General features: G+C 47.1%; 1 protein-coding gene across 1 annotated transcript; it reads left to right on the top strand.

Moving 5' to 3' along the window:
• Window positions 1–461: 461 nt before the first annotated feature.
• Window positions 462–12,740, top strand: LOC144173148 (carbonic anhydrase 1-like). Its single transcript, XM_077701658.1, has 8 exons — window positions 462–500; window positions 601–684; window positions 4,677–4,754; window positions 7,380–7,541; window positions 8,039–8,187; window positions 8,595–8,684; window positions 10,577–10,807; window positions 11,713–12,740. Exons 2-8 carry the CDS (start codon window positions 618–620, stop codon window positions 11,947–11,949), a joined length of 1,014 nt encoding a protein of 337 aa, XP_077557784.1. The 5' UTR covers window positions 462–500; window positions 601–617; the 3' UTR covers window positions 11,950–12,740.
• The last annotated feature ends 1,827 nt before the right edge of the window (window positions 12,741–14,567 follow it).

The raw sequence follows: 14,567 nt of genomic DNA, 5'->3' as shown, positions 1-14,567 counted from the left end.
GAGCCCAAGGGCTCACGGCCGACGACTAAGCAACACCACTGACAAACTGAATACAGTTTATTCTCTCTCTCGCGCGTGTTCGGGTATCAGTTCTGGCGAAAATACCGGTTCGGTTCCGGTTTTTGGTTCGGTTCGGTTCTGTTTCGGTTCGATACCCTGGTCTGGAGTGAATACAGGGCTCCATCTTGAACTCCGCGCTCTATTCTACACCTGGTGGTCCACGCCCTAAGCCGTCATACTGTTCACTAAGCCGTTCACGCACCGTCACACATTCGGAGACATTCTGGTTTAATGGCACAAACATTTTCAGCCCATTTGCATCGCGAAGTCCTATTCGCGACGTATGGGTCTTAGACAGTTTATAATATTTGATCATGCAGGTTCGTCTTTGTTGGAGACACATAACGCTCCTTTAGGAGCGAGCTTGACAACTTACACCTTGTGGTCTTTTTTTCAGAAACTGACGGCAGCCACCCTGCTTTTGTCGAGACATACTTGTGGTAAGTACACAGCTAATCGTTTGTGTCGTTTTCCTTTCGATTCCTCGTGAATTAAAGGTCGAACTTTGCTGCTAATATATCTCTTCTTCGTCCTAAACAGACGCCCATATAAGGACGATGTGGCACAAGTACCCTACAACGGCGCCCGTCTGGCACAACTACTTCGACCCCAGCACCATCGTAGGTGAGGCGGGAAAGAGAGTAGCCTTTTATTGTGTTTTGAGGGCAACACACGGTACTTAAGGCCTGTCAAGCGGATGCAAGGCTTGTTGGTTTGCTTTAGGGGTGAAGCACCTTAAGGGCTCAGGCTATCGGCGTCTCCTTTCGTCGTTTACTGTAGCCACGGTACTAAAACATGGGGACACTCGTTTTCCAAAGCCTCGCGCTTGAACGTGACGCGTACTAAAAAAGTGTATAATGAATAAAAACGCTTCAAAATAAACTAACATAACTTGAAGATTTCTGGAACGGTCCCTGTCCGCTTCAGGAATCGTCAAGCACAAGCCGAAGCTGTTATATCAAGCTATCAAGCTATCAAGCTATCAAGCACAAGCCGATAGGTTATAATTTGTGTTCCGGCTGTCGACGCTAGGCCTGATCGAGTCGGGCGATCGGTCGAAGCAAGGATAGGCGTACGTACTTGGTGCCGGGGCCTCGTTGATCACCGAGGACGAGCCTCTTGGGCGGGAATTGCACTGCGCTCGAGTTGACCCCTGCCAATACCTCAAACTGGGTCAGATGGGGCATGCAAATTGCTTAAATCCGGTTCAACGCAAGAGAGGGTGCCACAGCCTCAGCAAGCGCGCGATTGCTCCGCTCAGCAGCGCTTCTCCGGCGCCCAATCAACAGCGTTGCGTGGCAAGAGAGACTTAGAATCTTTGGATACACTTAATCACTGCATGCATCTCATTTCCCGAGGTTTCACGTTAGTGGAGATGGCCCGTTTTTTTCTTGGTACTATAGTTCCCTTTGATTGAGGACACCTGTTTTTACGGCGATCACCGGATAGGCGGCGTTTTTGTGATATCACCAATATTAGTAACGCAGCCATGCACATTTTAAGAGGGCATTCATCTTTCACAGAGCGTCGTCGGTGCGAGTTCCCTTATCAGCGGGTGCGGTGGAGCACAGGTTCCGACAATGTCACGTGTCACGCATGCAGCTGCTGCGGTAGCCGCTGGACGGCCTGTGCGCAATCTAAGGATCATATGCAGGGAGGACGTGAAAGCACGTGATGGGCGCATTGCGTTGGGCGCATAGTATGAATACAAAATAGAACTATGTTCAATTTGAAAGAACTAGCCTAACTCCCTCAGTAGCACTGCAGCCACGAAATACATTTTTTAACCGGAGGAACGCACAAAATACTGATAGAATATGAAATTTTGAGCTACAGTGATGTATTTAGATAGGAGTGACGTAACACGGACCAGCATTGGAAGCGTGGTAATCAGTGTGATAACTGCCCTTTGGAATCTAAGGGAAATGATAAAATAAAACTAACGACCTCACTGAAACCTCCAAGTCATCTTTCTTTGCGATGGCTTAGGCTGACGGTCGCCAATGCTCCAGACAAGATTCTGTGACGTCATACAGAAATCCCCGGACAGCGCCGAAAAGCCGCCACTACTTCATCTATTTTCATTAATGTTTGAACTATTTCTTTGAAGTTTGGGATGCAATGCTGTCAATGTGTACGGGACAAATCAATCTTTAAAAAAAAAAAAAAAAAACCAAGCTTGCATTTTTTTCTTCATGGGCTGTCTAAACGTAGACGTTTTGGCGCATTCGCTTTAGACAGCTCTACGGACTTATATACGGAGGCGCGTGAGTCTCCCAGGCCGACGTGCACGATTCGTGACTCCGAGGCCACCGTAGGGGCAAGGCTACGCGGATCCGCGCCGTGTGCGTTCACCATCGGAACCGGTCATAGGGCAGTGATTATTCTACTGTCAAGTGGCCTAACGAGATATGACGACCCACGATGCGGGTCCAAGCTACGCAAATCGTGGCACCCTATAGGTCCAAAGAAACACGAAGTAGCATAATACGAATCCGATGCAACTTTGAAAAGGCTCAAACGTTATTCCTATGAGCCATCTACGAGATTTAGTTTCGCAAAAGACAACTCAAGTATTACTGAAACATTACACTTTCTGTAGTTTTGCATTGTTGTGTCACATTACAGCAGGGTAGTACATCAGAACGATGAAACCACCACGAATGATTACTTTCGCACACGCCTCTGTTTGGTGTAACAGGGCGGAGTAATTTCATAAACAACAGCAAACAAACTGCACACAAAACTAGATCCGCCCCCAGAATTTCGTTGGCTGTGGGTACAAGACGTAAGTTTACCCTACGTAAAGAGCAAACTGAAGGACAGAAAACTGGCTTCGTAATAAGCAATACTTTATTTACCGCGCGGCAACAGGGGCCACAAAACGCTTCAAATAAGCCGATATTTTAAACAGAGTTCGTTATAACAAGAGAGTTATTCTGCCCAAGTCTTATTTGTGGCTATATCGTGCAGCTTGACCCATGCCGTTCATTTGACTATTTTTCTTTGGTAACCATGACGAGAAGCGAAAATCAATGGTCCGCTCTAGGCCGCCGCAGAGAGTATACACTAGTGACGTCACGCTGGTTTGAAACGTGTTTTAAGGCTTTTTTAGCCGCCAAAGTATTAGTTGCCACCCATTGCACGATTAACATCGACCGCTTGTTCGTTCGTACAAATGTTGCGCAGAATAGAACACGGTAGCAATTCGTTAAACTGGGCCCTTTGGACTTAACAGTGTTTCGTCATATCCGGCATCAGCAAATCGAAGCGGAGAATGGCGTGTGAGCAAATCACCTTCCGACGTACGTTTCCGGTTTAAAATTTCTGTAAATCGGAACATGGAGTACGAGTTCTAGAACTTAATCTGGTAAGGTTGTTAGACAATGTTTACAACTCGCTTGTGCCCTTGTATTAAGGCGAAAGCCTTACGTGTCTCACTGTGAGGTTGACCTTGAATGACCCCGGCGTCCACTCGAGCGATACAAAAGCCCAAGGAAAGTCAGAGGCCGACCAATGCATGTCAGCCGTGTATCAGAAATGAGTGATGATCCCAAAATTAATGATTGATTAGCAACTGGTAGCACTATTTAGTGAAATGGATTGAGATTAATTATTGTGAATTATTGATTGATTAGTAATTTATAGTAAGTATTTGTGCGATGGGGTGAAGGGGTAATCAAACAGAAACAATAGGGCATTAAATGGATTGGGGTGTATTAGGATAGACTCGGGTGGATTAAGATAAACCAAATTAGGGTAAATTGAGGACGCCAGAATAGTGGGGCTGCTGTGCCGATGACCGGACGTGTGTATAAAAGGTGCCCGTCCCGATAATGCTCGACGCGTTCGCCTTGAAAGCACGTGAACGGAGGTGAATGTCCCGAGAAATTCTAGCGCCAAGGTTGCCTGTAAAGAGGGCTCCACAGCACGCATAGTAACGATGCGGCGAAGGCTAAACGCAGCGATTGAGAGTACCGGGGGAAAGCCAGGGTCGGGTAGAAAGCTGCCGTACGTGAGCACAGTCTCTACCCGAGCACCTTAAAGCTGCCGGACATTTCACGCGAGTTTAGCGAGGATTTAAATCCTTGCGCAGTCACTCGTGTTTTGGACAAGGTCTGGGAACCTCCAATATTTTATTAATGGTCCCAGTCACCAAAAATTTGAAAGCTCCTCTCCGATACGGCTAGACGTCGACGTTAACGTCGCCTCTATAAGAGGGCAGGGGGAGGGAATAACTAAAGGAGCAACAAGGCGGATTTACGCGGCATTTATGGAAGGGGCCGGTCAAATATCCTTCGCAATCGCTTGTATTTGAAGCTACCGACATGTCCAAAGCGCGCATATTGTATGCACACTAATTTCTCCATTCACATTACATTGCGAGCTTCGTGTTATATGTCGCCTATATGAGGGATGTACGCGGGGGAGGAGAAATGTGAGCAGGTTTAACGTGGCATATGCTGTTTTTTTGCGAGGATTGACTCGAAGCAATGTTAACTGCTTTTATTCTTTTCATGTCAACCGCCAGGGTGATAATTGCCTTCCTATTTCTCTTTTTTTCGAAGGTAAAATGATTTCGTAGCAGTTGCTGAGACACGCATTTCTTTCCGCAGACGCGCTTCTCGCCTGCGACTTCACCGACTGGGTCCACACTGTTCCCCAAAACTGCAGCATCACTTCGAGCATCCACTGTGAGTTTCTGAACAAAAAGCGTTGCTCATTTTCTTGTTTGGGACCGAAAGTGATGACTGGACTAACATTTTGTTAATCGACGAAATATTTATCTATTTATCTATTTTAAGTCCATGGCTCCAAGCATATTTTCCGTCCCTGTAAACTGTAGAGCGACATCAGTTAAACACTGATGGACATCTTTGTTGACTGGTTATTAGCGAGAGTAAGATATATTAAAGTATGTCATGCTTCGGCGCAAACTTGTGGGCCGCCGCTTACCAGACCTTAGGTTACACAATTTTCACTTTGTCAATGGGGCCGTACCAGATGGAAGGGGGGGGGGGGGGCGGGTTAGGGGAGATTGTGTATGATGGGTGGTTTGAGATTGGCGCTAAGGAGTAAAGTTTGAATTAGGGGGCAGGTTGAGGTAGAAGCGTTAGCGTACGTCTAATACCAAATGCGGGGTCGATGTTTCGACCGCAATGTCGCTGGTGAAACGGCGACGCCATACTGCACAGTTAGTACAAGTGCCGCCAAAAGTAATGGGAGCACGGAAGCTGTGGTTGAACCGCATAGAAGCGCCGTGTAGCTACACCGGCGGTAAACGAAAGGAACAGAACACGCATGTGCGCCTGCCGACAGTGATAGCCTACCTATACTTCGCAGCCCACTTCTTTTAACGCGGCTTCGAGCGTTGTTCGCAGCATACTGGTCTCAGCAATGGCGCTGATAGCAGGGGACGTATCACACTTTCAGCGCATGAGAGCTGCTGGAGAAGCGTCACAATCGCTGAGATCTGAAGTGACAAATTTTTTTTCTAATATTTTTAGAAGGGCCTGCTATTAGCGCCATTACCGAAACCAGTATACTGCGAACAACTCTCGATGCCGCGTTAGAAGAAGTGGGTTGAGAAGTATAGGTGGGCTATCTGCGTCGGCAGGCACGCATGCGTGTTCTGCTCCTTTCATTTAACGCCGGTGCAGCTACACGGCGCTACTTTGCGGTTCGTGCACAGCTGCTGTGCTCCAATTACTTCTGATGGCACCTTACATACACAATCACGGCAACGTATTTAAGGCTAGGCTGCCCGCTCTTCGCTGAAAATGGAGAATCGAGTGACAGCCTTTCCATACAAAATTTGAGGCGGGTACACACTTCCACAAGTAATGATAGGAGGCGCAGGAGAAGCAGAATATCTCATTTGATATATATATGGCGAAGGAACACCGCAGGGAGATATCTGTCTGCCAACTCGTGGAGGGTAATTTTAGATAAGATCGAACAAAGGGTAGCTGGTCGACCTCTTCAATTTGCTGGAATTTTTGTAAATCATTCCCTGAATATGCTAAAGTCCAGATTCACCACCATTTTCCCCGAAATTCTTTTGCTATTAAAAAAATTAACGCTGCAGTTTCGCTATTTTTAATAGGATGCAAGGAGATTCTGCATCTAACCAAAGTAGATTTAGCGGTCAAAATCTCTGAAGAGTTTACCGAAAATTAGAAGAACGCTTTGTTTTTTTTCTTTTTAATGTGGGGCAGAACCTAAGAATAGTCATTCCTTCCTCCTATCTATACACTTTATATTCGGCGCAGCTGTGTTGTTATGGTGCCAACGTGGACATTGAAAATGCAATTTTTTCTCTTCTAATCTCAGCTATTGTGTCTATGCAGGGATCATTTGCCTTTTATACGAAACATATAATTTATACAAATCTGAGGCAAGTCACTATCGCTGCAGGATGTCATAGAGAGCCGAGTGGATAGGGCTCCTTTCTCTTTGTACGCGCTCTAGGACCAAAACGATGCAACGTGCTTTTGGTGATAATGGAAGTACGTGAAAAATCATACATCTGGGGATAATTCCAGAAAAAATGAAGATGTGTTTTTTTTTTCAATTATTAGCGTCAGGACATCGCCTTTTCTAGTTATTTCTTCAAACTTGCGTGCTCGTTGCATCTTAACCATATTTTATACAATTGCATTATTCGGTGTTTGTTTAAAAATGTAAGAGCCCACATGAGTAAAACGTGAGGGCTGTAACGTAACTGCTTTTTTGTAATATTTAGGCACAAAAAAAAAAAAAACACACGAGTCTGAGCGCCTGCTACCGTACAACAGGCCAGAGTTCATAACAACCCGTTTGCACCGTGGGCAGCGCTCTGAATGCCGCACCACCTTTTCTGTGTTTCTTTTCATGGTCACACTGATCAAGAACTTCCTATCAGTCTTCCGGGTACTGCGATCATACTCTATGACTGCGATAGTCAACTGTGCTGAGGGAGGCAGTAATCGCGTAAAGCGAAGGCGAGAAAACTGACTGGCTTACTCGCTTGGTAGGCCGCGTATACGCCTAGCGGACGTCTAGAAACCAGCAGCGATAGCCACGGATGGTGCCTCGATGTCTTTTCGTCAATATTTTGACGACTTTTATGACCGAGTTTACATGCGTACGTACGCACGGACAAATGTTTCCCTGCAGCCAGCCCTAATCACATTCGATAACTAAAAAGCGCTCACAAGCAGAGAGAGAGAGGGACAATGCCAGTGGGTTATTTCGCTGCTTTAGCGGGCCGCGCATGCGCACTGGCGCATACGGATTCCCTTGGACGGGAGCGAGACGGCTCTCTTCCCGTGCAACAGCGCAGGACACGTGGGGCTCCAAGTACGTGGACTGCAAGGGCAAGTCACAGTCTCCGCTGCACCTTCGCTTTCTGCAGTCAACCTACAAGCAAATGGAGTCAATAAGCTTCTTCAACTACGACGACGACATCAGCCTGGATGTGACTATCATGGGAGACAACTGTGAGTAGTGCGGCTCACGCGGAACTGGCGGTCTCAGCTTCGCTCACTGATTTCTTTAGCTTTAGTGTATATTTATCTCTTTTATTTTAATTATTCGTTTGTTTTCTTATTTCTCAGAGACAGCTACATGCGAGGGAAGGTTATATGCAAAAGCTGTCAAACGTCAAGAAAGAAGGCGAAGTTGATGTCTTTTCCGATTATGTGCTTACGGACGCTGCTGTGGCTATCACTTGGAAATGCCCTCCACTTCACCAGCTGGATGGGTCTCCCACTATTACCCGAATTTGCGCGCATCCAGGCCTCCTAAGCTTAAACTGTTCACGCTCAGAAAGTTTTCATACGATGCGAATGGGCACTGATGACGCTATCGCGTTCCGCGTTTAACGGCGATGCTGAAGATTGATTGATTGATTGATTGATTGATTGATTGATTGATTGATTGATTGATTGATTGATTGATTGATTGATTGATTGATCGATTGATCGATCGATCGCAGTGATGATCTTTCCGAACCACTCCCGAGTGGCTGTCTACGGCGGGCCCCTGCATGTCGAGTACACCTTCGTCCAGGGGGTGCTGCACTTCGGCACCGGTAGCGGGCAGGGCGCCGAGCACCACATCGACGAGCAGAGCAACGTGGCCGAGGTGGGACGCTGTCTCGGAATAAGCCGAATTGGGATATCCAAAGCCGAATCCCGCACGCTTTTTATTTGAAAGCCAGGGCGCGCTAAGCCTGCTTGTCCTCAGCGGACGTTTAGCCCGTGTTTCCTGAGTATAGAGCGCGAAATTGAAGTCAACACACAGCGCCCACCGTTGTTTTTGTGAATCGCAGTAATGCTGATTAATCAAGCGTGAGCCATATTGATTTTATGTCACTTAGTGCAGAACAGAGTGATGAAACTTTGCATTGAGTACAGCAGCGTAGGAAGCTAGGACTTATTACCTGCAGCCTTTACGGACAGGTCTTTCACATTCACCTTCAAGAAGGCCCAGTGCAGACGTCTGTACTGTTGCGAGGTCCAATCGCCATTTTTTGTTCCTCGCCATTGCAGCTGCAGCTGATCCACTACACGGAGACCAACATCCCCATCAAGTGCTTCAAGGACGCCAACGGGCTGCTGGTGCTTGTCATCTTGTTCAAGGTGCCGCACTGTCTCCTTCCCTTTTCTTTTCTCTGTTAAACCGCATTTCTTTTTTGATGTCGCAATACAGTCAAACCCGGCTATAACGAACCCGGATACCGCGAATTATGCTATATATTGAACAAAAATATTTCAGTTAACGAAATACATGGGAAACATATTCCTTATAACGAAGTTCACATCCGGTATATCGAACTCTGGGCGCCTAGAATGGCCGCCGAAATGCATGATCTCGGAGCGGCGTTTGAGATGTGGATTGGCCGCGACCACGGAACAAGAGCCGCGACTGAGACATTGTGCCTCGCAAGGAGCGACGGGACGCCCAATACTTTTCCGTAACTGTTTCCGACGCGCGGGACTCGCGACGGAACCCGCCCAGTCATCGAATCCGGACCAAGACAGCAGCATCGGTGAACTGTGGGAAGAGCTCGCCAACGTTCCCGATGATGTCGAGAGTGAAATCCGTCCGACGCTTATAATGGAGCGCTTTCGGCAGTCGATGTGCTCCGCCAACCCTTCTTAGATTTTTGAAGACGCGGACCCGAACTGGTGCAAACAATGTTTCGTGTAGACAATGCTATGCTAGTTGAATCCGCCAAAACAAAAGTGAAAACAAAATCACCGCTTTTTTGTTTTGCAACGTGGGCAGTTAAGGAGGAAAGTAGCTTTATTACTTGCAATAAATGGATTATTTTGGTATGGTAACAGCTACTGTACTGTGTTCGTTTCTGCATACGCGGAAGGCGGAGTTGGGGAAGGAGGAGGGGCTCTTGCGGATTGCGAACTCGTAACAATAAGCTCGTTATAGGCGGGTTCGGCTATATCGAACTATTGGATATATCGAACTAATCACGGTGCATATTGCAGTTCGCTATAAACGGGTTTGACTGTAATGCCCGCCTTCTGGCATTAGAAAAAATAATCTGTTAGCGGTACCCAAACTGTGCCGTCAATAACAGCAAGCGAGGTAACGAGGCGAACGTCACATCCTGCGAGTTCATCCTTGTTCCGCTCCTTTTTATTTAGGTTAACATTCACAGGCGCGGAGGACGATGTGGACAGGTTTTTTTTTTTGACGCCTGTACACTGATTGGACATTTTATTGGTAGACGCGAGCTACAAGATGAGACATTAGCGGAAATCCAAAATGCACCAGCTTCCGCCCTTTTAGCCACATGAAGCATGCGTCGACGTCATTCTTTTCTACAAAATACGTCACCTCACGTCTCTAAATGGTTTCTCCTTGACACAAAAAAAATTTTGTTTTTCAATCGACTTTTTTGTAGACGAACTAATTGCCTGCACGATATATAATGTCGATTCGACTATTGTTCTCTCATTACAGTGAAGCTGCGTATGGCTGGTGTACGCTACAATTTATGCGTCGGCTGGGCAGGCATTTCTGGCCGTTTACTTCTAAAAGTAGGCCATTGTTCTTCGCTGCGTATCACCTATTAAAAGTTTTGACAGTGTTTCAAGTCGACGATTACACTGGGATCGTTTGGGGAAAAAGCACAGACGCATGAGCGGGTGGTACCGCGCTATACGGAAAGGGCACAACCAGTGCGCGTCCGTATGTCGCCGACTTGCAAGAGGGCGAAAACTTGATGTCTGGGGGTGCAGGCCAATGATGGAACTGTAATATCCACAACACAGTTTCGGTGGTAAACCACTTCGCAGGTCGGAATTACCCCTCCCCCACCTTTTTTGCACCAATTAGAAAGTGCGGAATGCTATACATGGCGACGATGTTTTTGTGAGTGAAATAGTCCCCGACCAAGGAGGTTGACAAGTGCCATTATACCGTCGATCTCGGGGATAGGTAGTTCAACGTTCATGCGTGGTAGGGCCCAGTGGACGGTGTGACGATGTCTTGTTGGCGGAGGGCGCAGGAGGCCGAGAAGAACAACTCGGCGCTGTCTGCCTTCATGACGGCGGTGAGCGAGCTGCACGGCCTCAGCGACACCAGCCCGAGGACGACGCTCAAGTTCCCCATGTCCAACTTTATGCCCTCGACCACCGAGAACTACTACATCTACTCGGGCTCGCTCACCTTCCCGCCCTGCACCGAGCGCGTCATCAACGTCGTGCTCGGCCGATCCGTTGACATCGGCAAGGAGCAGGTGCACATACACACTCCTCACTCACATGCACATGAAGGGACTCGGCGTGAATCGCAGAAGTGGCAGTCTGACGTCCAGACGCTTTGTACTGTATACGTGATGTAGCCGGTCCCCTCTTGCGCGTGAGTAGCTTCTTTCCCTTTTAATGCGGAAGCATTTTTTGGCGACACTTCATCACGGAAATCTGTCTCTCCATAACGCGTGATGAGAGACACTCCAGTATTATGATAAGCTATATGCTGTGTTCCATAAAATGCCCTTTATTTAACGAAACGCCCCTTATCAAAAAAGAAAAAAAAATGTTAGGGCCAGGGGCTTCAGGGCTAGCTTACGTAAAGTGTATGAGCGGAGATGAGCTCCTAGAAAGATTTTTAGTGAAGAAAAAGTAAGAACTAATTTTTTTCGTCTCCATGCTAAACCGTTCTCTCGCGGCCCTTGTTTGCTAACTGTTAATGCAGTCCAATTTTCATTGATAACGAGCTCCAGCAAACTCTAAGGAAAATGGGCATGCACGCATGTAGGCATGTAATGATCAAGCCTAGTCGCACCGCAGAGCCTTCAATCAGGGCAGTGCAGTGCAGTGCAGTGCAGGGCAGGGCAGCGCAGCGCAGCGCAGCGCAGTGCAGTGCAGTGCCGTCCGGTCTGGTCTGGTCCTGTCCCGTCCAGTCCGGTCCCGTGTGGTCCAGTGCAGTTCAGTGCAGTGCAGTACAGTGCAGTGCAGTGCAGTGCAGTCACTCAGTCAGTCAGTCGTGTTGTGTTGTATTGCCTTGTATTGTATTGTATGGTACTGGGTCGTGTCGCCTCATGTCGCTTTGTTTGTATTGTATTTTATTGTGTCTTGTCGTGTCGTGTCGTACCGTGTGAATAGCCCTTCAGCGCCACTCGTTTCTCCTCCGTGCCCGCAGCTGATGGAGCTGCGCAAACTCAAGTGGCAGCTGAAGACACCGCAGTCATGCCGCGACGGACCCGTCGCTGGGAACATCCGCAAGCTCATCCAGCCGGCCACGGGGGCAGAGTCCCGCACCGTCTACCGGAACTTCCGCTTCATGACCCGACAGGGGGCGCCGCGCTCTTCCCCGACGCCGGCGACGCTAGTCGCCCTCATCTCGGCGCAGCTGCTCGTTTTCTCTGCCGGGTTTTGAAGCCACCCATTTTTGTGTTGCTTTTGCGTCGCGAACGTTACAAATCACCAGAGTTACGTGGGCTGTACCTGCGTCATAATCACAGTTTTGTTGGGTAAATTGTAACGGTGAATTTTCCTTTTTTTAAAAAAAATTTCGTAGATAGAATCGCCAACGAGTAGCTCTTTTAAGTGTAAGGCTGACAAACATTCCGTTATCGCGAATATTGACGTGACTTGTAGACTTTTGCTTTCCTATGCAATTTCGAGTAGGGCAATGGCGCCCCCTATTTCGCACCTCCCCTTCACCCTCCCTGCCCCTCAAGGTCTCGAAATGTGGTATAGGCACTGGCTCAGGATTGCTACCTGGTGCAGTGCTAGCATCCAGCAAAAATGCGTATACCGTTGACAATGCCTTTTTGCATCGCTTCTGAATTAGTGTGTACGCCATTGCGTTCTCCGTACGCTTATCAATCGGGCCACCTGATGCGTCTGAGCCTTCTGCTGCAAGAATTCGATCTCAGCGCGCCATCATACCGAAGGATACACAACGTCAACGCCACAGGCGCGTCGATGTCACGCAATGTACATTTCGTTTGTTTTAACGGTGGAACAATATTGAGGGAGTGGCTGCCGTTTATTCTTCTCGAGAATCTGGCCTCAGCCAGGAATGAACGCGGGCTGTCGCCACATGTTTGCGAACTCTAAGGACTGGAGAAACGTGTAGATGGGCGGGATTTCTGATTTTAACAAGCCCCCCTGATGAAACAACGATCGTTAACAGTATGGCTTTCTCTTAAGGAGAGTGTGTCGTTCCTCAGTTTCCACAGAAAAGAGTGATAAAACTATGGGGTAGCTGGCTTGTCATGAGTGTACTGTGATAAGTGTAAAGAAGCTCCAAACTTCCGGGGGGGGGGGGGGGGACGCGAAAGGGTTGTGCATGAGAAATACCTGGCCTATAGCAGGGTCACCGCGCTGATGCCAATGGCCGGCATATAAACTGTGTGGCTGAGGGTCGATGTGGCAATGTTTTTATAGCAAATGTTATAATGCTAACACTTCGGAATGAAGTAATTTAACGGCAAAAATGACTGGCTTCCGATGTCGGATCGAATGCTGAATGCTTGTTTTGCTGTATTGCATGTTTGAAGGCACAGAGCCTTTTACAAGTGCTTCTCAATATGCATGAACAGTCAAACTAGAATGCCTGTGCCCGTTCCCATGTTCCCTGTTATATAGCACCGTCGGCCTGACCGCAACCGATCGGAAAGTTGCGCTTCTAAATGAACTGATCAGGGGCATTGTTTGGGGGGAACATGTTGAATTGTTGGTACAAGCTTCAGCATTTGTAATCAACCCGAAGAAACTAAGATACGTATCGTGCACTGCGTCACACCATTCCTCCCTCCAACGCCCTCCGGGACAATGACAGTATTGAAATAAAAATAGAAAAATACATGAACACCTCTTATTTATTGGCCCAATGAACTCTTTCTCAAAATCTGTCCGACTGGCAATTTCATTTGTGTCCTAGCTTAGCAACGCACCTCTGGTTGGTGCGATTGGCAAAGAAACTTGCATTGCATCAGAAGGCCACGAAAATAATGATAGGAGCTGATCTTAGACGTGAATCGTGTAATAAAGTTCGCCTGAGCCGAACCTTGTAATCCACATGAAAACGGAAGGCAAAAACGGAGTAACGCCATTCAAATTCCCGAGAAACGACGATCACGAAGACTACGTCGCTAAGGAGCGCGCTACGAATACTGTTTATTCACATCGATGTAAACCAGAAAGTGCCGGCTAATTCCCATGAGTGAGCTCGTGGCAATCCCAGAAGACAGAAAATTAAGCATTATGTGGCCTCCTCGAATACTACTGGTAGCAGCGACAGTATAAGGCAAAACACGGAGGCGTGTTTTACACAATTGCATGATATCGTTCTCCATAGACGACTGGCCTCAGTTTCTTTGAACTTCTTACAAGATACACCGCCAAAAAAGCCGGGATTAAGAAAGTGGTGCCACGATTCAGTTCTACAGTCGAAGTGAAGAAAAGGTTTGAACTTTAACTGTGTGCGTAAATAAACAAGTAAATGGGCAGCACCTAATACATTTAGTTTGATTTATGTAGATGCCCAATTAGCAGACGTAACCAAACAACACGAAGGAGCGAGTCATACCAGAGCGATGTACACATAAAAAAGTACTGGTTAAAGTTGTCGCAATCGTCAACCTAACAAGGGTTTTGAATTCTAAATACATTTAAATTTTGAAGTTTAAAATTCAACAAAAAGACAGTGTATATTTTCTAGAAAATCTTACGGACTTTTTCAACGATGGCAACAGAAGAGTTTGAGGATGGATAATTTTACAAAGGAGAGGCAACATAAGTAGGCGCCTTCTTTCTGTAATTAGTGCATGAAGTAGGTAGCATGAACTTGTAGTTGGCTACAAACAAAGGACAACAGCATTTTGTAAAAGTTGAGGTTAATGAATTCTAGAGATAGTTCTGCATTTTTAAATTCAAACGGCGAAATAACAATACTAAAATAAATAACTCACAAACAGCTGGGATTTTTCTCACAGAGTAGAATATTTGCATTTGAGCATTGCGCACTATATATATTTGAGGTATCGT

The sequence above is a fragment of the Haemaphysalis longicornis genome, unplaced genomic scaffold (assembly GCF_048455015.1).
Source record: "Haemaphysalis longicornis isolate Haplotype H1 unplaced genomic scaffold, Haemaphysalis longicornis Haplotype H1 scaffold_295, whole genome shotgun sequence".
NCBI lineage: Eukaryota > Metazoa > Arthropoda > Arachnida > Ixodida > Ixodidae > Haemaphysalis > Haemaphysalis longicornis.
Note: the sequence above shows the minus strand (reverse complement) of the source record. Positions and strands in the feature narration are given on the sequence as shown.